The sequence below is a fragment of the Cyrtonyx montezumae genome, unplaced genomic scaffold (genome assembly GCF_038088225.1).
Source record: "Cyrtonyx montezumae isolate F1298 unplaced genomic scaffold, pur_monq_1.0 scaffold_3, whole genome shotgun sequence".
Lineage (NCBI taxonomy): Eukaryota > Metazoa > Chordata > Aves > Galliformes > Odontophoridae > Cyrtonyx > Cyrtonyx montezumae.
In genome coordinates, this window is record NW_027072034.1 from 108470191 (window position 1) to 108495133 (window position 24943).

Below are 24943 nucleotides of genomic sequence, written 5' to 3' on the forward strand. Positions count from 1 at the left end.
GTTAAAACAACAAGCACATAGACAAAAAAAAAAAAAAAAGTAAAGCAAAAGAGTCCCTTTTTAGTTCTACAGCAATCATGCGAGGTTAGATAATGAGAAAAAGGGCAGTTGCCAGGGTCACCTGCAGGAAGAATGATACCTCTAAACCTCTTACAACCACATATTTTCCCTAGTAAAATCTCATCTCAATGTTTTTGTGGGCCAAGAGATACCATCTGGCCCAAGCTTTCACTTCATACCAAAATCTGAGGCTGATCAGAGACTGATCAGTGATTAAAGAGTGACTTCAAGCAATGACTTATGTGTTTTTCCATGTGAATTCAAAGTACCAAGAATAAACTCCATGACACTACGTTATTTCTTAACTGTGATGGCTGGAAAGATTAGTCTGCACTCCATGAACAAAACAGGTAGAAGTCACAGGTCATCCAAGGCGGTTATCAACTACAATGCAAAACAAGGATCTCAACCCAGTGTGGTGCAACGAAGGGCTGTGCTGATCAGTCACCTTCCTGAGGATCACAGTCAGATGGGAGCGCAGCATGTGGGCTGGGAGTGCTGTAGACCTACCAGAAGGCACACAGGCCTCACTGCAGGGTTCTGTTCTGCCTATTGCTTACTACATACCTCTGAGCAGAGGCACACAGAGGGACATCAGTCCTCTTCACTTCGCGTTCTGGCTCTCTGCAGCTGAGTGGAGATATCAGTACTTACTGTTGTTCAGATCCATGGGCCAAAAGTACCCCAGCAGATGAGTGGGAGATGAGGCGATGGCCTAAAACTCTGCTCTGGATCTTGCAAGCCTGCACCTTAAGTGGCAAAGAGCAAGCTTGCCTTCATCATCTGCACTGCTTGACTGTTGGAGATGTGTTCCCGCTGGCAACTCGTGCAGGGTATATCTGGCCTGTACTCTGATAGGAGAGGCTTGCTCCCATTTTTTCCTCCTAAAGTTTACCTATCCCATATTATGCAGACCATCAAATGCCTGCTGTCAAGGGGCACAGAATAGGTTGGGGTAAGTGCTAAAGGGCCCAAATCAGCATAGGTAAACTAGTACCATTAATTCCCAACTAACAGCAGCTCAGAACCCAGCACAACTCAGTGTAACTTCTTGAAAGAAACAGTCAAACACAGTCAGTGTTTGATTTGTGTCTCAAGTATGGCCTTTTTATGTGTCACTGCTTGGCTTTCCTGCAATGATTTTTATTTACCAGCCTGGTGCTGCAGCAGGGTTTTAAACTCCCATCAATAGCTGTAGCACAGTACAAAACCAACATAGTGGGTCAAAGAGCCTGTTCCCTACTGTACAAGAAAGCATGGAGGACAAGGAATCTATGGGGTTTTCACCCTCTCAAACCAGAAGTAATGTAAGGACAAGTAATGCTGTTCAGCTCCTCTCAGCAGTGCAGACAGAGGATGAGCCATCCCATGCCCTGCAGCCATAAAAAGACTTCATCAAACTCCAACCTTTGCAATCCCTTCCCCTCTCAGGGACAGAATAGCAGACTCTGCCCTCTTAACAAAACATGCTCTATCCTGATCTGGGCCAACCCTGCAAGCAAAACCTTGGAATGACAACAGGGACTGAAAGAAGGCAAGTTTCAGCTCACAGCTCCACAGATAATAGCAGATAATAGCAACTGCAGGTGCAGCTTTCTATTTCGATACAGCGAAGAGGGTCCTCTTCCCACATTAACATCTTTGCTACAATACACCCGGATCAGTGCAAGAGCAGTCATGGGCCAGCATATGGCTCTGCTACATGGCACAGAATGAAGAGCCCAGGTTGCTCACTTCACCACAAGGGCCAGCTCTGTTGGAGCAAGATGGGGCTAAAGAGTGAGGTAGGGAGTAAAGGGATGGGTATAACTGATGCTTATTTTTACCCATCTCCAAAGACAGTTTTGTAGCATTCAACAGTAAGCACACAAGAGGAGATGCAGGTATCCAAAGAATGAGACTAATGAAAGCAAACGTATGACAGAACCAGAAAAATGAATATGCTCTCAGGATCAGTTCTACAAAGCAACCAGAGGGTGTTAAGTGCATCTCCTGCACTAGAAAGAAGATCCACTGTTTCCCACAATCTGATAAGATCCCACAGTACTGATCACTTCACTCTTTCAATGCCTTAAAAGAAAAAATTTAAAAATAAAAGCCCACAGAGTCATATCTGGGGGACAGTGCTCTTACCAAATAAAACAGGTACTCCAAGAGTAAAAATAAAAGACGGTATTTTCCAGGAGGCCCAAAAATACTGGGCAAATATTCCACACTGATACATTGCCTTAAGCCCTGTCACCAAGATCCAGAGTGTGAGAGAGACAGCAAGAGCAGGAAAGACCTGATTCCATTATTGACTAATGTCAAAGTTGTGCACAGGTGACAGCACCATGAAGCTCAGCAGACTCTGCCGATGACCCTGTCAGGGCTGGTAACTGACCTGGCATAGGAGTGTCAACAGTGCTTTACAAGAACAAAACTGTCCTCAAGGGCTGACATGGCCCCGTGTCATATATGAAGGCCATTGGCTTTGTTCTTATCACTTGCTTCATCCATTTCGATGTGGCTGAAAGCAGGGTTGTCAGTTCCTTCAGCTGCCATTGTAGATGTTTTCCAGTTCAACACAACCACTTTCTCCATCTAAAAAAAGAGATAAAAGCCATGTTGTGAAGTGGAAGAAACAGTCTTCCTCTCTTTGACCTGCAGGCAAGCAGAGCCAGGCCTGACTTACAGAAAGCCTTGCAGGAAAATATCCTGATTGCTGACAGATCGTTGTTATTCATTGAAATAGCTGGTGTTTTTCTAGGGGCATGGAAAGTTTCTTATTGCGTAATGTGCGAGTTGTGCAAAATGTTCTCATCACATCAAATGTTCTTGTCCTACAAAGTGTTCAAAGCATTTCTGGTTGTGCAAAGTTTTAATTGCTGTTTTCACGTCTAGAGATCTGTCACCACCAGCCCCCTGAGCTATTGGCTCCCAACCCTCAGTCCTTGCCCCATCTTTGACAGGAAAAGCAAATTAACATTCACCATTACTTCGATGTTCCACCTTCACTAAACTTAATGAGACGTTAAGCTCTTCACGTGCTGGAAGTTGCTCAGCTGCCCCCCATTTATTCCCAGCAATTAACTTCCTGCACAAGCTGTGATGATAGCTTCTTCCTACCCTGCTGTACAACCAGAACAACACTTGCTTCTGACTCCAGGCAGAAACTCATATGGCAGTGGACATTGGCTTCCATCTGTTTGGTGAGATTTTCTTTTCACAAAGCTTTAGAGATTAAATTCCCAGATGGTGAAAACAGATGTTGGTGCATTAAGGACTGAGTGACAACACCTGGATAGCTGCTATCCAGCCTTTACATAGTGAACAGCATGAAGTTCTGTAAAAAGCCCTTCCCTTTTCTGCTGGTCATATGCAGAAGCTACAATACAGGAGGTCATGCTAAGAGGAGTTATTGTCTTTGGGGAGAAACATTTTGCACACTGGACCATCTCAAAGACATGGTTAATATGATTGCAATGCACTACAGCACTCAAAATGCACTGAACAAAGCTGGGCTGGCATGTTCAGCATCCTGATGGCCCTAAAGGAGAGGTTGGCTCTGTTGATTTTAATAAACATATTTCTCCTACATTCTCATTTCTAAGGGACTTTATTATCATTCTACTTAATAATTTTTCTTATTCTCCCTTATGTCTTAAGGAGTCTGAACAGGAAATGGACACACTGTCTAGAAATGAAATGCTTTCTCTCAAACAGTAACTGATGTTGTAGAAAAAGAGAGGGAGGGAGGGAGGGAGGGAGGGAGAAGAATCCCAGAATTGAATTTAGAAATCACATTTACAAAGGAAGTTTTGCTGAATCCAACATGTACCTTGGTTCAGCTTCCAAGGGAATAGTGAGGGAGTATTTTGTCAGAAACCTGGAGAACAACTGTCCCTTGTCTCAGCTGCTGTTCTGTTACTATGAAGTCAAGCTGTGGCCAAACACAGCTTTGCTGCCTATGCCACCCTATGCTCTACTGCTGCCTTAAAGAATCGAATGCAATTCATCCTGTTTGGAAAACAGCCTTTGCTCCCAAGAGGAGAGATTGCTTTAAACCAGAGGATGCATAACTATACTTACTGTGTCAGATTTAGACCAGGAGAAGTTGGATAGGAAATCTTCTTTGGTCAGCAGAAATTTACGGTCTGTGTTCTGCTTCAGTCCTCCTGCAAAATAGGAAGGTTTCAATCAGCCAGGTTTCCACGTGTATGTCACAACCTAGCTCTGGGCACCAAGCCAGGACAGTCATGCAGCAAAAGCCATCAAGCAGTCACAGACTAGATGTTACATTCCTTAGGAATCATTCCTTTACAACAGTGTGTCTCCCTGTATCTCTCAAAATACAAAATTATCCTTGGGATCTCCTTGAAATTTCTCAGCCCTTTTTCACAGTTTTCTCCACAGGTTTCTGTTTGAAAAATATGTAAAATGCTGAGACAGCCATCTAAAGGGGAGGGGGTGTTAATGGGATGTTTGGGTACTTTTAGGGCATGGAAGATGAACTACTCTTGTGTAGAAATGTGTGTGGGAAAGAAAGGAGATGTAGATGCTGGGAATTAGCTTTGTCACCCAAGGTTCAGATAGGTGACGCTGAGATGGTTCTCTGAAATTTCTGTTTCTTGGACTGAGGATTTCTCATCTGGACTTGCTGAGTTTCCCAAATTTTTCACTTTGTTTTATGGCCCTATGGAGTGGCTTTCAGTGCAGTAGCTACAGATGACCTGATCCCAAGGTATTAAAAAGTGAAGTTTGACTACAAGCATCACTGTTAGAGCTCAACCTTGCCTTTTGTAGAGAGCACCATGTCACTGAGGGAAGTAAAGACAGAATTTAGAAGAAGAGGGAAGAAGAAAGAGTAGCAAACCCTCTAGAAGTTTGGTAATGAAAGAAAACAGTAGACATGTATCTTGCACTTGCAAGTTAGAGGACACGAGGAAAGGTGTGAACCAAACAATCTGTTGGGTTGGGAGTTTTGTGGTCCTGACAAAAAATAAAGAGAATTCATCTCTGAAGTGGTTGTAAGTCAGGCTAATAGGTTTGAAAACCAACAGCATCAAAGTCTGATGAGTGCTATAGCAAGAATCTGGCCATGTATACTGAAGAAAGCCACGAGAGCAGCTGCTTTTGTGCTATTTCTGCCATGCACAGTGCAGTAGACAAGTGCAGTTTGCATTTCATCTAGATGGAAGAGCAGAGACGTCACAGGCTGGAACTGATGTCCCTGCTCTCACTTGTTGCTTTTGCACCTTTCATAAATAGTATTGAGCAACTGAGAAAGAAAGCCATGCATGGTCTCTGAAGCTCTTAGGTATGTGCCTGGGAAATGTGGTGAAATGCGTGCACTACACAGGTGCAGACAAAAGCTTCTGAGTGCTCTGAACTCACTCAAAGTAAAACTGCTTTTGTTCTCTAGAAGGACGGGTGCATCTCCTTGCCTTGAGTTCCTTTCATGTTCAGGGACAGCCCTTCAATCTCAGCACCTGCTGAGATCTAATGAAACAGGAAAGGCAGATGGGATTTTTGTCCCTCAGGTTAAAAAACTTCATTCTCCTTAGAACTTTGAAGTAGTCTTTGCTGTGATTAGAGATCAAGCACAGGATGCAGAAGGGCTAAGGGAAGGAAATGAGAGTTAGGACAGGAACCTTTGTACAACAGAAAAGAACATCCTGCATTGGAAAGGATTCATAAGAACCATCAAGTCTAACTTATGGCTACCACCCAAAATTCAAATCTTATGTCTGAGACCAATGTCCAAATGCTTCTTGAATTCTGTCAGCTTGGGGCTGTGACCACTACCCTAGGAAATCTGTTCCAAGGCCCAATGACCCTCTGGTGAAGAACGTTTTCCTAATTCTCAGACTTTGCGATAGGGTCCCTGGCTTTTTGGAAATGACAGTTCTCTTTTTGGTCATCGTGGTTTGAAAAAGCTCTAAGACTTACATTCAACCTCAGCTGTAGAACCAGTACCTGTTAGGAGGCTGATAATCATTCCCACAGCTATAGTGGTAAGTGTCCCAAGAGTGCTGAAGTAGAGATAGGACAAGGAATACCAGTGGTCTGCCAGGACTGGCCTGAAAAAGAGCAGGAAAAGAGTTAACCCCTGCTTTCCTTTTCAAGGTAACTTGAAAACGTTGACTGTGTCCATAAAGAATATAATTACAGAGCTATTTTCTGAATCAAGTGGGCCAGTATTCTTGAATTATTTCAATACGGTTGAATGTGCATTGCAAATCAGTCATAAAATTCTCAGAAAATGTGCCTTTGTAGAGGAGACTAGTCAGTGCATGAAACTGAGCAGGTAAAACAGGACTGTCCTGTTGCAGTTAGGAATCTAGTGCAGAGTTGAGCACTCCAGCTACCCAGAGAAAGGGATAACATCTTCAGAAGGGGCTGCATTATTTATAGAAAAAATACATAGTAGGACATCAGCCATGTGCAGCTCAAAACAGCCAGAAATAATCACAGAATCACCAAGGTTGGAAAAGACCTGTAAGATCAACCAGTCCAACCATTCACCCATCACCAATAGCTCTCACTAAACCATGTCCCTCAACACAACGTCAATGGGCAGTTCTCACACCTTGGGTTCCATTTTGCTTTGGTCTCCTTCAGTAATGTGCTCTGTTGCTTCCCTACAGCCATGGGTGATGCTGGAGGCCTTGTATGAGAGGTGCAGTGGATGCTGGGCACCTGTGTGTACCCTAGGGTGTCTGTCAATGACTGTACAGTGCTCTTAAATATAACAGCTGGGAATACTTAGCAATGTGTTCAGCTCCTGTACCAGCTGTTTTCTATATTATCATTTATATCTACTGTATTTAATGGTGGGTGTCCAAAGGCAGATATATGACAATTGCAGGGGGGAGAAAAACCCTTACATTTTTCCCATTATACCAATGCTCTCTTTTGAAGCAACACAAATGTGAGGCAGATGTTCGTGTTGCTTCAAACCAAACATATGCTGTAGTGACTGTACATGAGGAGCTTCCATACCTTTCTGCAGCCTGTGTGCTGAAGATTGTTGTTAATGGGTTTTCTGTTGATGTAGTCAAGTTGCTTGAGAAGGATATATTACAGCCTGCAGTTGAGAGCGGGAGAGGCATAGTCCTCTCTGGGAGGGGAGGATAAATCTGAGAGCCAATTCCAACCCAAAGTGAAATAACAAAGCCAGTGATAAGACCCACAAATGCACCCTGCAAAAGAGAAAATGAAACACGGGCTTGCAAGGAAAGCAAAAGTACGCTGAAAACAATGACAAAAATTAGGTGAGTAAGAAACACTTGAACTGAGGTCTCCATAAGAAAAATAAATTGTACAGCTGGGGAAAACTGTTAAAATGCAAAGGTTAGGGATTAGCAAACCTTACTAAATAACAATCTTCCTCCAATCCATCTTTATGACCGATGGATGATACTCCTAGAGTTGGTCAAATAAATTTTTGATGGATTAACTTCTTCCTCTTCAAGTGTTGATTTTTTGATACCAAAGCACCCTAGTAGAGCGACCCAATTCAGACTGCCTTTTAAACATGTCTGTTTATCACCTTGGACTTCTGGATATGTATTCAAGACTCCCTGCCCTCAAGGCCATCTAGTGCATTGGGTTCTTCATCCTACCCAAAAGGCCATTCCCCCAGCTGCCCACACTGGGGAAGAAAAGGGTAAAGATCAACGCAGAAAGTATCAGAGAAATCTCCTTGCTGCCCAACAAAAATTTATTGGGAATGGAAGGAGACAAAATTATTGATGGATTTTGGTCCAACAGGGCTTTCACAGGATCAAGGAATTGTAGGGGTTGGAAGGGGCCTCTAGAGATCATCTAGCCCAACCCCCCTGCCAAAGCAGCTCCCTAGCCAAGGCTGCACAGGTAGGCACCTAGACAGGCCTTGAATGTTTCCAGAGGAGGAGACTCCACCACCTCTCTGTGCAGCTGTGCCAGTGCTCCGTCACTGCACTGTGAAGAAGATCCCACGCACATTTGTGCGGAACTTCCTATGCACCTATTTCTACTTACAATTCCATTTGCAAAGGAGCAGAGGATTCCCAAGGCAAACAGTCCTAAAAGGGGGCCGCCAACCATGCCAAAAATGCTGAGTGCTGCCTGTGGAAGGAAGAGAGTCTATCAAGCATTGTGCTGGAAAAGTTAAAGACACAAATAGGACAAGAAGATGAGAAGGGAATTAAGAGATTTTAATTAGTGTTTTCTCAGCTGCTGATAATTTGTATAAGGACATGGGTGCTTAGAGCAGAGGCTGAAGCTGTTTGAGACAGTACCCAATAAAGAATAAAAGCTAATCTCATAATGGTATCCAGCAATTATTTTCTTACACAATTCATTCTAAATCATTTGACATGGACATGAAAAAGCAGCCTGACACTCACCTGCAGCAAGGCACCCAGGAGAGATGCCAGTGCAGCCATAGCAATGCAGACTCCTCCATAAAATAGGCCTGTGTGGGAAAGGAAAATCATGAGTGCATACACTGATGGAAATGGTCACCTCTCACCCAGGAAGCCCTGACATCACAACAAACCCACTACCATCTGCTTTGCTTTGATTTTGTTGTTTGTTTGGGTTTTCTTTCCTAAGAGAGCCCATATTGGCCAAAGGACCTAGTTACTGTTTACATTAAGAGGAGATCATGTGAAAGTGACTAAATGCTCTTCCTGTGTATGACTAAAGATTAGTTAAGCACCTGATCCTAGATGGCACATGTACAGTTTAGCCATAGCAGCAATCTCTTGTGTATTGTTCACATTTCTCAGGTAATCTCTTGCATTGTAGTCATTATTTTGAATGACTGATTTTGCATCTCAGCCTAAAGCCTTTGGAGCAAGAAGTAAATGATGTCAGATTATGGGAACTGGCAGAGTGACAGAGAACATCCTGGACTACCAGGATATAGTGTCTCTTGCCAGAACCCATAACACTGGCTCATTTGTGCTCTACACCTTCACCTCTATTGAGTTTCACAGTCTGAGTGACAAGCAATAGGTTAATCCCACCATTGTATGTGATAGCTCAGGCAACTCAGGACAATACTACAGCATCAACAATTTGGGCATAAACACTGCTCGCAATAACACTTAAGAAGCTGCTGTCAGGTGAAAACATTTCATATTTGTCACCTGCCACTAGTCCACTGTGCTCAGTGTTAAGGGCTGGGACTGCTATTTTTCATACCTATTAAGCACGCTGCTTTGGGCTGCACCTGCAGCTGGTATCAGGTTGTACGACCAGCAGAGATGGAAAGTGCATGTCAGAGATATAAACCATCTGCTCAGCCCAGTTTTGACCCTCTTCTTTGAGGAGGGTCATGGAACATAAGAGCTCAACAGGCTGCGGGTCCATGGGTGTGTTGGGGAAGAAGTTGCTCACTCTCTGGAGTTCTGTAGTTCACATATCGTTCTGTTCACAAGGTTTATTTCAAAACTGTTTCTTATGCTTCTGATTTTTTGACAGAGAAATTGAAATATCTCCAATTTTAATCCAAGACTTTTGGTTCTCTACAACTGCAGGGCAGTACTTAATATAGAGGCAGTCTATCTTCTTAAAGATCAAACATGATGGCTCTTTCTCTTAAGCTCAATAAAAATAGCTTGTCCCTCATCCTGCACAGAATTTGCACAGCTGATCTTGGCTCTCCCAAGTACCAGTCTGAATACACTTACCACTGACTTATGCTGCCATAAGTAAAATCTGAATCAAGCCCTCACTTGGTAAAGCAAAAGTGAAAATTTTTAGACATACTCATCCCCATGGATATCCATGACAGCTTCTTTTCAGAGAGGGATCTGAAGTACGGCCTAACAAGGTCTTCAACAGTCACAGCAGCCAGAGCATTGATGCTGGAGGACACAGTACTGCAAAACACAAGATACACATATGTAAGATACACACATATATATATTTTTTATCTTAGATGCTGAAATCATAGATAACAAACGAGTTAATGGCAGAGAGAAGCTGTTACTGTCTGGAATGGTGTCAGAGAACAAATGCAGCTGCTGTGTTGGTTGAAATGCTATCAGTGATGAACTTAATAGTTTACAAAAATCATTTCAAATAATTGCTCTTAGTGAAGACAAGGCAACTCTTAATGAAAAGATGGGGTTGGAGAGGTCAATGAAATGAAGTATACGTTACATGTGTCTGTGCTGTAAGCATTACTGTAGCCATGTTGTGCAACCACCTGTTTATAATATCTAAAAATTCCTCTAGTAGAGAGGCTCTCAAGCACAGAGGGGCACGGTTTGTTAGCACCATACATTGCTAGCTGTTTCCTCCCACTGTCAGTAGATGACTCCAAACAGTTTTGAGTTTTAGGACATCAGAAAATAGGTGCTGAAAACTACAGATTTGTAAGCTGCAGCATCAGTTCCTAGTGCTTTTCTTAAAGATTAAAGAAATGAAATGTAATCAAAGCACAGTTTCAGTATAAATGCAATTTTAGGTTTAACAAACTTTTAAAAAGACAGTAAATTCTAAATTGTTAACTTACCTTAATGTCCCACTGTAGGCACTAGCCACAAAAAGCCCTGGCACCCCTGGAAAATCCCTGAGAATATCCAGAACGAGGTAGGGCATTAACTAAAAAAAAATAATAATAACTGAGAGTGTACAAACTTATTATGTTGCCATAATTTTTCTTTCTTTTTTTTTTCTTCTGTATTTCTTTTTCATTAGAACCTTCTCAGTGGCATTCTGCTCAGCTCTTCTAACTTGGAATGTCCCACTATGCAATATTTCTTGGTTTTCTACAGAAAAAAAAATGATTTTTAAAGCATCTACATGAATACCAGTTAGGTTTAGACAACCTAGCAGAGGTGAGCACAGAGCTGCTGTCAGGCTTTCTTCCCAGAAGATGACTGCAGAAGCAGGTGGCACTGAGCAGCAGGTAGTTTGCACTGTACATCACTCTGTCAGGTTTGGGTGCTGCTATTTGTTGACCATTGCAAGATGTGAGAGCTGGGAAAAGATACAGATGGTAAGATTTTTTCCCTGTGATCCATTTTTTTTCACCAATAAGTTAATCTTTTTGGTATCTTACTTTACGGTTCCAAAAGAGCCAAGGGGATGCTGGCACTGGCTGGCCCCAAAGGCAGGTCTGCTGTTTTCTCCAGTGCTTTCTCCTGCCACAGTCTGAGCTTAATCCCTGTGTTACAGATTCACTCTGTATGGACTTGGGCATATCCTTATACCCATCCCCTAGCTTTTGAACCCCCCTCTACACAGTAGCACATGCTCAATAGCTGCCTTTTCATCACCATCTTCAGTTGCACGTGCTCAATGGCTGCTCCTTCATCACCATCCCCAAGTGGAAAGCTGCCCCTTCCTCCCCAGTGAGATATGGGGTTTTACCTGGTCGAGTGCTGACACCTGCTCTGCCGTCCACGGGTCACAGTCCTTGTAGATGGAGTACAGGGCCAGCCCACAGAACATTGCACAGACCAAGATCGCCCAGAGGCCCACCAGGTTGATGTAGAGGGACCTGCACCAACATTCATAGAGAAGCCATGTTGGAGCTAGACATCCCATCATGCTGCAATTAACACACTGGACCGTCAGCCCCTCTCAAGCAGAGCAAACAAGCACCATGCTAGCACTGAGGAGACATAGTGTTCAGTGGCTGCCAAGCTGAACGGGAGCCATGAGCAATTCCGACACAGGCTCACATTTCTAAAAACACAAATTATACTTTGTCTGTGGTACCAGTTCATGCCCTCTGATAAGGTCTACTCCATAGATGATAAGGGCAATACAGCAAGCTGCGCATTTCATTATGTGCACAAGATTTATATTATAGCCAGCTGTCAAGAAAACACACTTATCCCCTCACCACACCCCTTGGTAGCAACAAACCTCAGACAGATTTGCAAGGCAAGGTGTCACAGATCAAAGTGTGGTATACCTTTAATCAGCAACAGCACTCCCTTGCCTCTGGAGCTGCACTACCACGCTTACACAACACTGGAATCATGCCCATAAATCAATAAATTCATCTTTTTTTCCTGGCAACCTCTCTGTGGAAGGGCACAATGAGGCAGGTGCTCCCTCAAACTGAGACCTGCTTCGGAGCCACTTCCAGCTGCCACTTCCACATATCAAGGAGTCACCACCAACCCCAGAGCTCCTCCTTTAGCAGCCTGGATCCTGAAGCACACAAGGAACCCCATCTTGTCCCCCTATTCTGAAAGGAGGGATGACCCAGAGAAGAAAATCGTGGTCATCACATAACGCTGCTTTTGCAACACACGACAGGCAACCTCTGCCCACTGTGGACACGAATCCTCCCCACGTTTCCTGCCCCAAGGGAGGGCTTCTTTATTCTATTTAACTATCCAATCTCAAACGTTTCTCAACTCTTGATGACTCCTGAATCACAAAGTTCTTCACACTGTGGCTCACCTTTGGTGGTCGTTTCAATTAAACACACCCAGAGGGAGCCTGGCCTTGAAAAACATCGTTCCCTTCTAGCTGTTGCCTCCTGGCTATTTGTGTACATATGGTGATTTAACTGCTGACAGATCACATATGGTGCACCTGTACTAAGGAAGACCTCTGCTGGGTGGATCCCTGGAGGATCTTTGGTATGTGTGCAAACTTTTCCATGCCTGCACTGTTTCACAGGGCCTTTTAGTGCCATTATGACCCAAGAAGGCAAAGAGCAGCAGCCTTTGGACTACTCCAGAGGATCATAAGGATGAATGAACTAAACTTATCTTTATAGGTCTTGTTAGGCATTGAAATGCATATTTTTATATAGTTTTTTTTTTTTTATAGGTTAACTGGATGGGATTGCCATAACAGAAAAATGATTGGCAAGCACAATGTAAAGTGTTAAAAAAGACTTTGCTAAATAAAGACTGACTGGATAATAAAGGAGAGAAAAGTCTGCATTTATGTTTCATATTTGAAATTAGCATTGATTTAAATACAGCTCTAGCAGCACTTTAAATTTATTTCTAGGCTAAGTTAGTGAAAATGAAGTAGTCTCCTTCTTATAGATGCTTATACATTGATTAGGTCTTGCATAAATTTAACCAAAGTTGTTCCTACATTGGCATAATATACATTGAAAGGCACACAGAAGCTGACATAGCACAAAGAGTAACCAGTGAGTTAAATCAATCCAAATCTTTTCAAAATATGCAATAGTAGTATTAGTCTACAGCCTGTAGCAGAATTTAGGAAGCTGAAGGAAAGACACAGAAGCAAAAGAAATTGTTTGCATTCAACAATTTTACTTTTAAACTGTGACAGTGTTTGACAGTAAAAAGGAAACTGCTTTTTCTCTTATGCACATCCCTTAGCTCATGGTACACCATGTGACTTAAGCACTGGGGTGTAATAATTGCTGCACTATTGGAGGACATGTTCTCATTAATTCTGGATGAGTAACATAAGGTAAAGTTTGGGTGAAGTAGACACTGTGACTATGCAGGCCTTATTTTTAGTTGTTTGTTTCAGTCTGTCTCTAGGAAACATGCCAGCCAACGACCTTGAAAGGAAAGTAGAGAAGAACATGCTAGAGTCCATATTTTTCTGAAGATGTAGATTTCCTGCTTGAGTGCCTAGTATTGTTCACCTTCAAGCAGTATGTTTGATTTGCCTAGTTACTGTTTGAGGATGACAGCATGTGTTCACACCTATTAGTGTGTTTCTTGAATGGAGTGAACTCCTTTCCCCTAGCCTGAGAAAATCCCTACCCTTGTGCCATTTTCAAGGCTTTCCTATAATCCACAAGTTGGGAACTGTGAAGGAATTATTTTCTCAGTTCTGTTTTACTATTAAATAAAGCCTTAGATAAAATGCCATGGAGGAGAAAAGCGGTTAAGAGGTGTAGCCACCAATATGACTTGGAAAATATGTTTAATACCTATGGGAATGAACTAGATAGTCATCACAGAATGATAATGTTAACAATTGTAACAAACTAGCCATTACACAAAAAGATTTCACCACACAAGGGAAATACCAGGAGGCACAAGCAAGATTTCCTGGAGTTCGACTGTCCATCCCAACAGGAGAGACATCCATCAATTAGGGATTTGCCATCACTAATATAGTATGAGCTAGAGAATTATAGAATTATTTAGGTTGGAAAAGACTTTCAAGATCAAGTCCCACCAACTACACCTGAAGTTTATATTCATAACTCTTGAATCCCATCCAAAACCCTCTAGAACCAGACAGCCTCCAATCCTACTCAAAGACACTGCAAGAACCCAGAAAATCTGCCCAGCAGCTGCTGTGCTACTACACTCCCCTTGGTCACATTCTGCTCCTGGGACACCCTCAAAGTGTCCTCCATCACAGAGGGTACAGAGGGGGCAAGAGAGTAGGGTAGCCCTAAGTGGAATAGGTGTTTGGGAAGGAGCTCAGGCATGATGTATGCAGCCATTTTCCTATTGGCAATCATGCGAGGTGGCACTGATTTTGTGGGATGCACTTCTTGCTTTTGCAGCGCCAAGAACCTACACAGGACCCAGCTACAGGCCAGAAACTGCAGGGAAGCCAGGTAGTGTGCTGGGGTATGGCACTGTATGCTGGAGATGTGACTGATGACAAGCTGTTTTCATTCCTGTTTTCAGTGTAAATGGCTGAAAAGTGCATTTCCATTATTGCCAAAGCTGAAATACTTCAGTTCCAAACTTTAATATGATTTTTGTGACTGTTCTGCTGACTTTATAAAGTGAAAATCCTCGTAAACTCCTTCTCTACTGCATATCACTGTGTTATGGAATTTAGTGACTATAGTTAATGATATGCGTTTATATATCTTTCCTATAAATAGACTTTATTTGCTTGGTAATAGCTCTTAAATATTGAGTTGTGAACTATGGGAATGACACTAAAGATAAAAATAAGATAACGGAGTTAGTAAATATACTCTGTTCTAGAGTAAAGGCTGATCAGAAATATTTAAACTCAAGGAAAACAGAACTCACTGCCAGTTTCCATAACAAATTCCTATAGGAAAAGTCTTGACAATCATGAAACCAAAATACACGATTCTTCAGCAATTTTATCACTGAATAAAGCATTTCTGTATTTTCTCATGTTTACACTCATTGGTACTGAAAATATTCTTAGTCTTTACTTAGGTAAAATACCCCCAACTTTGGTTTAGGTTTGGAAAAGTAGTGATTCAAGATGTTGTCTTGATAAGGCTACAGCACAATTAAGTACTACATAAGTTGGTCTTTAGGTTGCATATAAACTTAATGTAGTTATTTGTATGCAAGAGTACTGGCAGAGTGAAACAATCCAGCAGGAAGATGAATGTCACAGTCATTTATATGTAATTAAAATACCAGCATTTACTATGCCAATTTGTCTCCTACCTGGCCCACAAAGCAGAAAGCAAAAGCTGTTACCATTCACAAATAGGTTTTATACAGACAAAAAAAAAATCTCCATTACAAAGAACAGTCATTGCTAAATTCAGACATCAAGAGATACTGTAGGCAGACTTACATTTTTGCATGAAACCTGTTTTTGCACGCAATATATCTCTGTACTTGGGACTGGTTGACACCATAAATGCCAGTCCATGTGAAGGTCCCACCTATAATAATCGTCCAGAAGGTGTGCCTTTGCAAAGGATTGGGATTAAAGCTACAATGAGAAGCAGAAACAGAGAAAACACTCAGCATATGAAAATCTTCTCATTATCAAATGACCTTAATGGCTAGGAGAAAAATCTCCTCTTACTTATTCTAGTATAAATTCAATTAATTAGTCCAAATTTTGATTATTCAGATATTCCAACTTTACATGAAATGCCAGAAAGCAGATTTTAAACTCAGAGTTGAAATGCTGACTCACTGAAACACTGATCTGCTCAAAGGTGAATTCAAACTAACTTATTTTCCTATAAATTACAGTCATAAGTAAAGCCCTATGATGCCTGTGACTGTTGTGATGAAATGAAGTTCCAGTAGAAAGTCTAATATGCTTGCTTATCTAGAGAGACCTGAGTCTAACACCAATACAAAGGTGTGTTTGCACACCCAGCCCTTGTGGACAGAGCCTCTATAAAAAATGTTGCTGATTTAGCTCTAAGTGAAGAGTAGATTTTAAATGGAATAGATTTATAAATGACATTCAAAATAGAGATATAGATTACAATTATCTCAGTGAATAACATCATATTACTTCAGGTATTACATGCCTTTATTCCTTTTCTTTTTCTATTTGAATTCTATGCTGGGAGAAGAAGCAATGCTGTGTAACTTCTGCCAAACAGACTGAAAAATCATCACTCACAGGAAGAAAAAAATATATCCTCCAACGAATTATTATTTACTGAAGAACTTGGTGAAGAATTCCATAGAATTACCTGATAAATATTGTGAACCAACAGACAAAAGGACAATAGGTAATACTTGTCACACTAAACTTCTATTATTAATAGCAGCAGCTGAAGTTTCTCAGCAGAGTCACCTATTTATCAAAAAAAAACAATAAGGTTTTTTCCTTTTTTTTTATTTAACTTAAGGAATCTTCTGATTCAGCATTGTCAGAAATGAATATTCCTAACCTTGCAAAACTATATTTTTAGTCTATGATTAGTTACAGTAACAGAGGGTACAATGCCATCAGGATTACTTCTAGTTTTCATTTTAGGGAAAGAAAAATGTTTCCCCTTTTCAGATTAGGTAACAGCTGTTATTTTTTCATGGACTTTGGTTCAGTAGCCAAAATGCTAAATCATTCATTTTCAAAATGCAATTAATAGTATGACTGTCCTCTACTATTCACCATTCACTTTCAGTGGAATCCAAAATGCATCCTTACAACATGGATTTGAGAATGTGAAAAATGTTTCTCTTGTCAGGATTTCGCAGAGTTAATCCTACAAAATATCCTCCAAACTAGGTAAGCCTATTTAAATATCTGTAAAATTTCGGTCCTAACTCCCCACCTTCAGTAGCAATTTCATTTCACATTTATCGAGAAAAAGTACATCATCTGCAAGTATAGACTCACTCCCAGAAGTTTAATCTTCCTCCATAGTAGGAATCATTTAAAATGCGTCCAATTCCCTCCTGGACTACCACAGCTCGTATAATCACAGACGAGAAGCCAGCGACCATGATTCCAACCTGGAAAACATCTGTCCACACCACTGCTTTCAGACCACCCTGTGTGAGGAACAGCATATATCAGGTACAACAAGGCAGCCATGTTCTTGGCATATGCTCTCATTCAGCTAGGAGAAACCTTACTATATAGATTATGCAGAACTGACTGATTCTACCTTACTACTTAATAAAAATAATTCTTTATTGGCATGTTTTGGGCCTGCATCCCGCAACCTGTTCAGGACCTTCTGTGAGGTGCACTACAATGTACTGTGGCCATAGACATATCAAGTATCTCATTCATCCGATTCAGAAATTCCACAGAATCATAGAATCACAGAATCATTACAGTTGGAAAAGAACACTAAGATCATGTATTACAATCATCATCCCCACCATGCCCACTAACCATGTCCTCAGTGCCATATTCACATTGAAAACCTCCAGGGATGGTGACTCCACCACCCCTCTGGACAGCCTTTTCTAGTGCCTTATCACTCTTCCTGAAAAGAAATTTTTCCTCATATCCAACCTGAACCTCTGCTGGTAGAACTTAAAGCCATTAACTCTTGTCCTGTCACTAGTTACCAGTATCAAAAGGTAAGCAGGCAGACCATGCTCATCTTATATGTTTATGGTATCCCTAACTCCAGAAGGCATCCAATTTGTGCAAATTAAAATAAACACTATTTAATCAAAAACGTGCAAATAGATTTATGTCATGATGATTCTATTTACACATATACAAACACTCGGTCAATTAGCACTGATCTGAAGAGCAATCTTTTCATGTGACACTTGCTATTTCCAGTGGCTCTGGCAGTAAGAGACTGGACTATTGTGGTTGTAGTGAACAGGTGCTTGACAGATTAGTCTGTGAGGCTAGCAGAAATTTCATAGAATTTTCAGGAAGGAAAATCTACCTTTTTGCTGTTCTTTTAGGAACAGAAGTCACATTGTGGCTACCTTAGTGTCCAAGTCATAGAATCGCAGAACACGTAGAGTTGATAGGGACCTTTAAAGGTCACCTAATCCAACTCCCCTGCAATGAACAGAGACATCCACAGATGGATCAGGGTGCTCAGAGCCTTCAGTGTCTCCAAGGACAGGGCTTCCACCAACTCTCTGGTCAACCTGTTCCATATCCTCACCACCCTCACTGTTTTTTCCTTATATCCTAAGTCCCTGGGTGAATACAGCCACGGGCTGCAGCTGTGCTGAAGGCAACCCATTTATTTGGTGACTTTTCAATAAATTCCACATTTGATGTGGATGGTGAGAGGAAACAAGATTTCCCTCTGCTGAAGAGCCCACATACCAATGTGCAGTAGAAAGTGCAGACCACGCCGGTTGCCACCACAGCACCCCACAAGTCGAAGCCCGTCACTGAAAAAGAGGGAAAGGGCAGCAAGTGTGAGCAAGGCACAGGGGACACAACTCTGGAGGACTGCTTTTCACTTCTGTCTGGCTGCTGAGGAAAATTGGAAATAAGTAAAATGCAAAAGTAGAAAGTAATAAAAAATTGCAATGAAAAGATGTGCACGTCTTACCAAGGGAATTCATTCACCCTGACCAGCTCTAAAAATGCACAGTTGTTACTGGAAACTGCTAACTACTTGGAAACTTCTAAATAATTAGATAGATTTGGGATAGATTTGCTTTTGATCTTTAATGACAACCAACAAAACCGATATTCTTGCAGGGATCAGCTCAGAAAGGTTCTAAAATCAGAGTCCTTCCTCAGAAGTATTTAGGTAGGCCCTGGAGCCTTCTGCCAGGGATTTGCACAGGAAAGCATCCATGGACATGCTTCACAAATGCAAGCTGGCTTAAGCAACGGATTGGAAGACATACATTGGTCTAAAAACCTCTTTTATTCTGCATTCTTTTAGGGAAATGTGACAGTATGCTTATGCCAGACAGCCTCTCAAGCTGCCAGTGTCCAAGCTTGGCAGGTTGACATAGTGCTCACCATGGCACCATGGGGCTCCCCATCAGAAACTCAGGAAAAAGGGAAGCTGTGCAGCACAGTTCATGGAATACACATCTTCCATCCAGGCTGTAGCTTGTTAGAGTGAGTTACAGGGTGCTTCAAGAAGCACACTTAACCAAATGGATTCAGTGTGTGCTTATTCTGCCCAGTGCCACCATATTTGACTTATTTTCCTTTATCTTTTTTTGAAATTAGCCACGATGTGAGGATATCGTGTGAGAGCTAGAATAAGTGAAAGCAGATTTTCTTTGTTGAGCCTTTTCTGTAACTTCTTGCAACCAGAGATAATGGAGCAGGATTACAGCTGGGAGGTCTTCTATCAGAGATCCCATCGAGATTAACTGAAGTCCTAAAAAATCAATCATTTAAATATATATTCTGGTGTGCATTACAAAAGGAAAAGCACACCAGTACTATGTCCAGAAAAAAATACAGAAGAACAGTTCAGCATGGTCATCTTACCTTGATTTAATGCTAAAGCTGGAGCGTAAATGACAATACCAGTGTATAAAGTCTAGATGGGGAGAAAAAGATACAAGATCAAAGAAACTGAAATTCCTAGAACAAGTGTTAGTTTTCTGAGATGGCTTCTCTTCAAGCACTTTTTTCACTCTATATTTCCTAAATGACTGTGAAGAAATAATTCCAATTGTTATTAGACAAATGTCTGAGACTAACCAGTACTGCAGTCTCATGGCCTAGTCTGCTTAAAACAAATAATACAATGATTCTTAAACACCCCATTCCTTTTAGTTTTTCCTGGCTCTTATAATTAACTTGTTTTACTGCTTTACAAGTGCAGTCAAATGGCAGAAACAAGAGCAAAAGGAAATTGGTGAGGTTCATACATGGTTTGCCAAGGATCTATTACAATTTATTTTCTCAGTCTTGAGATCAATATGCCTCTCAGTATGCATTTGTAATGCACATGAGAACAAGAAACACAGCATCAGTTAGGTATTATGGATAGGATTATATGGGTTTACAGTCCTGGAACATGAAGCCAGGCATGACAATTATCGGATTTGTATTTTCATCCAATTCAGAAATAATCAGACAAATCAAGGAGATACTCTATCCACTTCTAACAGCACAGTGGGATTCATCCACTGACACTTTCTATAACTGATTCATGTATATTTTTAAGTGCCTTCTTACCACTGCTATTACTGCTAGTACTACCAGGGCAAGCTCAGCCATGGCATGGATCAGGGCGAAGCCCACAACACACAGATGACTTCTGAGAAGGTCAGGTCTTGATTCAAGGGATCTAAATCTCAGCCAGGTCCTGAGGTGACTTAGATCAGCTTTCCATGACTGGTGGTGAGACCGACAGGGAAATAGTTGTTCCCACACGCTCATGCATGTGTGCTTGTTTCTCTCAGTGCTCTGAGTCCTCTCTAGGTTTTCACACATAGGCTGTATGCCCTGAAAACTTCCAGCCCTGGACAGTACCTAGAAAATCTTCTCTCAGCACAAGCCACACCATTTCACAGCCAACAACCGCTGACACTCACCAAGCCCAGTGTGTGCTTGGCACCTGTCCATCCAGGGACCATCTGCATGGGCTGCAGGATCCTGCTCACTCAGGGAGTCACTGAGAGACAGCAACTTTCTTGTATGCATGCCAGAAGCTTTGAACCATCAGAAACTAATTTTCTTTTGACACAAGTATGATCACATTTTGGTGTCAATTCTAACAGGAATGATTAAAAAAAAAAAAAAAACCTTTCCACCTCTTCAGCGTTTCTTCAGGTTGTATTACTAGATATTATTTTTATTTGAAACAAGTTCCAATCATCACAGAAGATCCTGGGGAGTTTATTTCCTCACTATGATTCAGGACATTGAAATCATTAGTGCTCAGCGCAGAAAGACACATATAGGTTGTCAGTTAATTTCCTGTATGTGTATCTACATTGTATAAAATTATTTTTCTGATCTTTGCAAGATTACATTTGGTTTGTTCCAATTTATGCAACTGTGATGCCTCCATGTTTGTCCATAATTCATGCACGCTAGCGCTCTGCTTTCCCTATGTGTATCCAAGCATCCATCTAAGCAGCACTGCTCACGTAAGGAATTAGCATTGCAGTAAGAACCATCTCAGTGGTACAGTTGTGGTTATGCTGTAACTCCTAGTGGGTCTTAGCAGTACCAAAAAGGACAAGAAGCAAGCACACATGGAAGCATAACTTCAAAAGCCTTCAAATTCTATATTCATTCCTGCTTTGGACTCCCCAAAATGTCTACTTCATAATTGCAAACAGAACACATTTGCTGCTGGTGTTTCACAGCATCTGGCATATGATCACTTCCTTGGAAAGCTGCAGTCCCACCCTGAATGGGCTAGATACCCATAGTAATGCAGGGACTGCTTTAGTTTGACATTCTCTAAGGCAGTGAGTGAACTGTAGCTTTTGTTTGTAGACTCCAGCAGTGATACAAACCCATGTACTGCCAGTGACAGGCTCCTGACACCTTGTTTTCCCTGTCACCTTTCACAAACCCTTGGGAATTAGTCAGACTCCCAGAATCCATGCCCACGGGATGAGAACTGCCACTGCAGATAGCTGGGGCATATTTACATTTTGAAACTTCTGTGGGCTTCTCTGAAGGCAGGCCAACAATTGCTCTGTGTGCTGTCTCCCTGTGCCATTAAAGAGTCCAGACCCTTGGCAGGGTGCTGATGCCAAGCGACTGCCCCAGGTGCTCAGCAATGCCTGGGGATGCCAAAGGGCTCTCCACCTCATTGCTTTGGAGCAGAGACTTCTTTTTCTTGCTCCCAGGTCTCCTTTCCTGTGGTCACCACATCAGCATGCTCATGGTGAGCAGCCCTGGTAGCTATGCAGATTCAGGAAGCACTTAGAGGTTTACTTGCCGTTTGTATAATGAAGAGGAATGTTCCACAGAGACGCAGGTATTTATTAAATCGAAGCTCTAAATACTGCAGAAGAGAAAAAAACAAAAGTTTACATCAAAACTTGGCTTTATTGGTAGGAATAGAGTGAAACAATGAGCAATAAAGGATACAGTGCTTTTTTAGCATTTTGTGAATGGCCAAAACTTGATAGATATTTCTTTCAACTTTATTTGGTATTTCTTCACAAACCTCACCACTGTGAAATGACACATTAGCAGGTGAAGCAGACATTGGCTAAGCAGTACATGATGGAGTCTCTAAAAAGAAGCTCGGAATACCTGATAGCAGCCTTTCAATATCTAAAGGGGAGCTATATAAAAGAAGAGGGCAGACTCTTTAGCAGGGTCTGCTGTGATAGGAAAAGGGGAAATGGTTTCAAACGAAAGGAGGAGAGATTTAGAATGGTTATAAGGAAGTTGTTTACAATCAGGATGGTGAGGCACTGGAACAGGTTGCCCAGATTGGTGTTGGATGTCCCATCCCTGGACACACTCAAGGTCAGGCTGGGGGGACTCTGAGCAACCTGATGTAGCTGTAGTGTCCCTGTTCATTGCAGGGGGATTGGAAAAGATGACCTTTAAGGGGCCCTTCCAACACAAATGATTCTGTGATTCCATTAGCTGGTGCTACACTGCTGCCTCTGGGCACTCATGGGGCACAGAGCTGCACACTCGGCAAAGCTCTGCACCTCTTACGAACTCAGCATTGTTCACAAGGATGCTCCCCAGTACAACAGAACTTGTTTATGTTGTGAAATCAGAGAGAAAAACATTACAGCTATGCCTGAGACTTAGTCAGTTTGGCAACTCCACATCTAGCAGCAAGGGGAAAAGCAGCCTTTCTCAAAAGAGGAACTTCACCTTTCTGCCTAGGGCACAACCTCAGTAAGTCTGCTGTAGGGCAGACTTCTTCCCACTGTCTGCCCTGCCAACCCTCTGGGGCACATGATTGCACAAAAGGGATCCCCTTCACCTGTCAATCCACTCGTCTGACACAGGAAAACACTGAGAAATCCCACAGTGCTCACTCATGCAGCCAGCACTGAAAATGCGGTCGGTGAGCACACTCACCCCAGGCAGCACTGCTGAACCCCTGGACAGGCAAAAGAAATCTGATCTCTGAACTCTGGCCACAGATAGAAGATACATCTTTTATAGGTGTGTTACCCTGACTAAACCCTGAGATTATCAGGGAGTTTCTGGTCTTAATCAACAGCCTTTAAGAAAGGGAGACATATTTTAAGTATCACTATAACTGATAGTCCAAAGATTAGTAGTTTAAAATGCACTGTTTCTGTTGGGGAATTCTTATCTAATTCCACCAACTGAAACCTTGCTGTTTTCAATGTCCAGTGCTGCAATGCTCCTGCTCAGTGTAATAAAATGCAAAAGACCAAAGTAGCTATCCAAGGACTTTCACCTGCCCCTTTTCCAATATGCTACAAGAGCAATTTGCCTCCAAATCTGCAGCTAGGAGCTATCTTCCAGGCAAGTTCAACATGTTGCACAGACTTTCTGGGTCAGAAGAAGGCCCTGACCAGTGTTCTTCACTCCAAACCAGTCAGACTTGAGCTGCGATGCATCCCACCACCCCAAATTTCCTTGTATTCACAGCTATAGCTTTAATTCCCATGCTGGGCTGAAGATGAGCCATATTTTCAAAAATCACAGAACTGTAGGGGCTAGAAGGGATCTCTGGGGATTATCTAGTCCAACCCCCTTGCTAAAGAAAGTTCCCTATAGGAGGATGCTGAAAGCAAGAAAACCCATGCAGACACAGAGTACCTGCACAAGCAATAGAAATGACACTCACTGCTGGAGAGGGTCTCCCCAAAACCTCTAGCAACAGCACAAACAGACACTGCACCAGAAAGGAACTTTTGTGGTGCACCTGAACTTAGAAACCAACCTGGAGAGAGAACGATTTGAGGGCTCTCTCTCTCTTACTACATTAGATGTTCTTGTTGGATGCTCTTGGCATGTTAATTACACATCATTAATCACACATCACCATCACAGCTGCACGAGGATTAAACCACCTGCTCAACTGAGCACCTGGAGTGAGGAAACAGATCTGGCACGGTGCACAGGTCCCAGCAGCAGGGCAAGCATCTCCTCTCCTCAGCGTGAGCAGGGCTGGGGACAGAGCAGGTCACAGCCCGACTGTCCTCAGCAGCGTGGGGGCATGAGCTGCAGGGCGGCACCGAGTGCGGGGAGATGTGGGGAAAGGGAGTGAGGGAAGACAAACAGAAAGCAGCCATGAGCAACCCCCCAGCTCCCTGATGGCTGTGGAAAGGCTCCTTCTGCTCCACCTTACCTCGTAAGTGCTGGTGATGCCCAGCCTGTAGAAGACAGGCAGGAAGATCTCAGCACTGCACAGCACTACCAAGGCGTAGGTGATGGCAAAGATGCAGAAGATGGCACCATAGCGGTAGATCTCGGCGGGGGTGCCCAGCACCGTAACAGCTGACATGAAGCTGGCGGTGAGCGAGAGAGCCACGGGGACGGCACTCATGCTGCGGCCCCCCATGAGAAAGTCCTTGGAGGTCTTCTGTCCCCCTCCCGCAAAGGCGTAGTAGATGCCGATGACAGCCGACACCACCAGCATGGCAGCGAACACCACATAGTCCCAAACGGTGAATCGCCCCATGCCACTGCAGCAAGCCGCCCTCGCAGTCCGATCCGAAATCAGCTGCACGAGGAAGGCAAGGCTGCGGTGCGAGGCGAGGCTCGCCCCCTTACTCGCGTCGGTGAGCGGGGTGCCGGTCCGACGGGACAGCCTTATAGGGCGCCCGCTCCTCCCCGAGCGAAGGGGCGGCGACCCGGGCAGCGCGTCCCGTAGGGTGACTGCGGGAGGAGTGCTGCCGCTGGACGGGGTCGGTGCCCG

At 42.8% G+C, this 24943-nt stretch overlaps 1 protein-coding gene across 2 annotated transcripts; it reads right to left on the reverse strand.

Moving 5' to 3' along the window:
- Window positions 1-1712: 1712 nt before the first annotated feature.
- SLC5A8 (solute carrier family 5 member 8) lies at window positions 1713-24706 on the reverse strand. Of its 2 annotated transcripts, XR_010622554.1 has the most exons (16): window positions 24374-24706; window positions 22016-22081; window positions 19597-19648; window positions 18460-18527; window positions 17047-17201; window positions 15532-15672; window positions 11413-11542; window positions 10553-10641; window positions 9802-9914; window positions 8433-8500; window positions 8065-8151; window positions 7045-7244; window positions 6019-6122; window positions 4132-4217; window positions 2444-2643; window positions 1713-1960 (listed from the first exon to the last, which is right to left on the reverse strand). XR_010622554.1 is itself a non-coding variant. In XM_065742756.1 (15 exons), exons 1-15 carry the CDS (start codon window positions 24704-24706, stop codon window positions 2512-2514), a joined length of 1824 nt encoding a protein of 607 aa, XP_065598828.1. In that variant the 3' UTR covers window positions 1716-2511. The 2 variants fall into 2 exon arrangements, 1 of the variants encoding a protein (XP_065598828.1); XM_065742756.1 differs by having other exon boundaries at window positions 1716-2643.
- Window positions 24707-24943: the final 237 nt, after the last annotated feature.